The sequence below is a fragment of the Cyprinodon variegatus genome, unplaced genomic scaffold, assembly GCF_000732505.1.
Source record: "Cyprinodon variegatus isolate N-32 unplaced genomic scaffold, C_variegatus-1.0 Scaffold424, whole genome shotgun sequence".
In the NCBI taxonomy this organism is placed as follows: domain Eukaryota; kingdom Metazoa; phylum Chordata; class Actinopteri; order Cyprinodontiformes; family Cyprinodontidae; genus Cyprinodon; species Cyprinodon variegatus.
Genome location: NW_015150877.1, coordinates 222,986 through 225,048, shown reverse-complemented (window position 1 = coordinate 225,048; position 2,063 = coordinate 222,986). Strand labels below are relative to the sequence as shown.

The 2,063-nt window shown below is 37.7% G+C and overlaps 1 protein-coding gene across 1 annotated transcript in view; it reads right to left on the bottom strand.

Annotated features, from left to right (window-relative positions):
• LOC107093434 (metastasis suppressor protein 1-like) overlaps positions 1–1,380 on the bottom strand; it is a 41,051-nt gene extending 39,671 nt beyond the window's left edge. Inside the window, exon 1 of the mRNA XM_015388483.1 lies at positions 1,374–1,380. Coding sequence (XP_015243969.1) covers positions 1,374–1,380 — 7 coding nt within the window. The remainder of the gene's footprint in view (positions 1–1,373) is intronic.
• Positions 1,381–2,063: the final 683 nt, after the last annotated feature.

Below are 2,063 nucleotides of genomic sequence, written 5' to 3'. Positions count from 1 at the left end.
TTAATTTTCTTTTATTGGAATGACTATGACCTGGATGACTAAGAATCTTCACCAGCATCTTGTTTGGGGTTTAAGTCAGTCCACATTTCCCACTGTGACTGCCTCTACTACCGATATGCTGCTGCACTGCACAGCAAAAAGGCTCCACAGCGCCATCTACCAAAGGAAGCCCATTTTCCCTCATCATTTTAGGTAAAAAAAAAAGTTAGATTGGAAAATGAAAGATCCATATTATATTGGGCAGCGAAAATCACAAGATATCACTAGATCTATTTTTTTCCACAGCCCCAGTAATAAGACAACATGACGCCTAATCTGAAACACTGCAGAAAGCTTTTTTTTTTTATAAAGGCAGGAAGATGTTCGTTAAAACGGTTCAACAGAGAAGAGCTGAGTCAGCCAGGAAAAATGAAACATCACCAGAAGGAAATGAGAGATCTGAGCGTTTCAGGCCTGAGCAGCGCCTCATATGTCAACCGATGAGCCTGAGACGGTGGGCAGGAATAACAAGAGCTCCGGTGAAAAGGGGGGAGAGTTTAAACTTTAAACTTACAATCAAATCATGTAAAGATTGATCCAACATTTTGTTTAATATTTGCCAATTCGCTTCGTATTGAACATCGCACCCACTAAACCCAGCGGTGAAAAGCAGGAATCAGTTTAATAGATAAAAGCCTGACTGACTGAGTAAACAAACGGGATTCAGAATCTGTCGTCTCCGTGGTGACAGGAAAGCGAGTGACGCTGCGAGGGCCTTGGGCTGCAGCGGTTCACAGGAGCGTACGTCAGGAGAGGCTAATTAGCTGTCTGGTTCCCACACTGTCAGATGAAATGTGTCATCGCTCCATCCTGCACACCTCCACCTGCCTGTCCTCCTCAGCAGCTGCTACTCCGTCTGCCTGTGTGTTTCCTCTGTTTTGGCATCAGAGTGAGGACCATTTTAATGATTTCACCGTCGAATGGTTCGCTGCTCCTCACATCCTCTAAGATAACTGTTAGGTTTAGGACTAAGGTCTTTGTTAACATAATTACATTTAATACAACATAGTTTAGTCATTAAACGACAAATAAAAGAAGAAGCAGGGAAGAAAAACTTATCAGATCTGTACAAATACTTCAATTGGGTAGATAGAAGAAAAGGGAATAAACATGAAATCATAAATAAATCTTCAATTCCTTTTTATCTTCCAGTGGAATTTTTCACGGCTACATGGGAGCTAATGGATTGATCTGATTTTCTGTTTTAATACATAATTTCGGTTTGTACTGATAACTAGCAAACTTCCAGAGTTTCCCCTCAGGATGCCCGGCTTTTATTCCACCTATGGGTGCGCAAATAACGGGAGACTACAAACCAGATCCCGTGGGATTACCTTTCATTAGTAGGATTTTATGATAGATTATCCTCATCAAAACAATTTTCTATCCTCAAAAATTGTTTGAAAAAGAGTTTTGGAAGAAGTTTAGCGAACATTATGAGGACCTAAACCTTTAGTTAGACAAAGAATAAATTAACCAATAACTATAATATGAAAAAAGTCCTGACGGTGGCGAAAAATAAATAAAAATGAACATAAAATTGATAAAAACACAGAAAAACAACTATACTCTCTTTCATAAATAATATTACAACTAAGTTTCCTCTATAGATCGTAATACTATTATCACAGAAAAATCTTTAAAAATACTAAATAATAATATATTATAATCATATATAATATGTATATAATATATTGATATATCATTTTGTGCTTATAACATTAATATTTAATTGCAAAATATATAACTATGTACATATTTCACCCAGTTAGAGTTCAGTTTAAAATATTTTTAATCTGAATAAATGTGTGTAATCTAACTGAAAGGTAATTCTAAAATATTTTTTTGCCCTTTCAAGGGTTTCTGAAATGTAAAAAGGTTATTGTGATATTATCTTTGATCATCTTCCATGTGAGGAGTCTTCTGACAGCAGCAGTCTGAACTTTGGTCTGACCCAAGATGGCCGCCCTACGGGCACCTCGGCCTCGCTGCCCGCAGCGTCCAATGAGGCGTCTACGTATTAA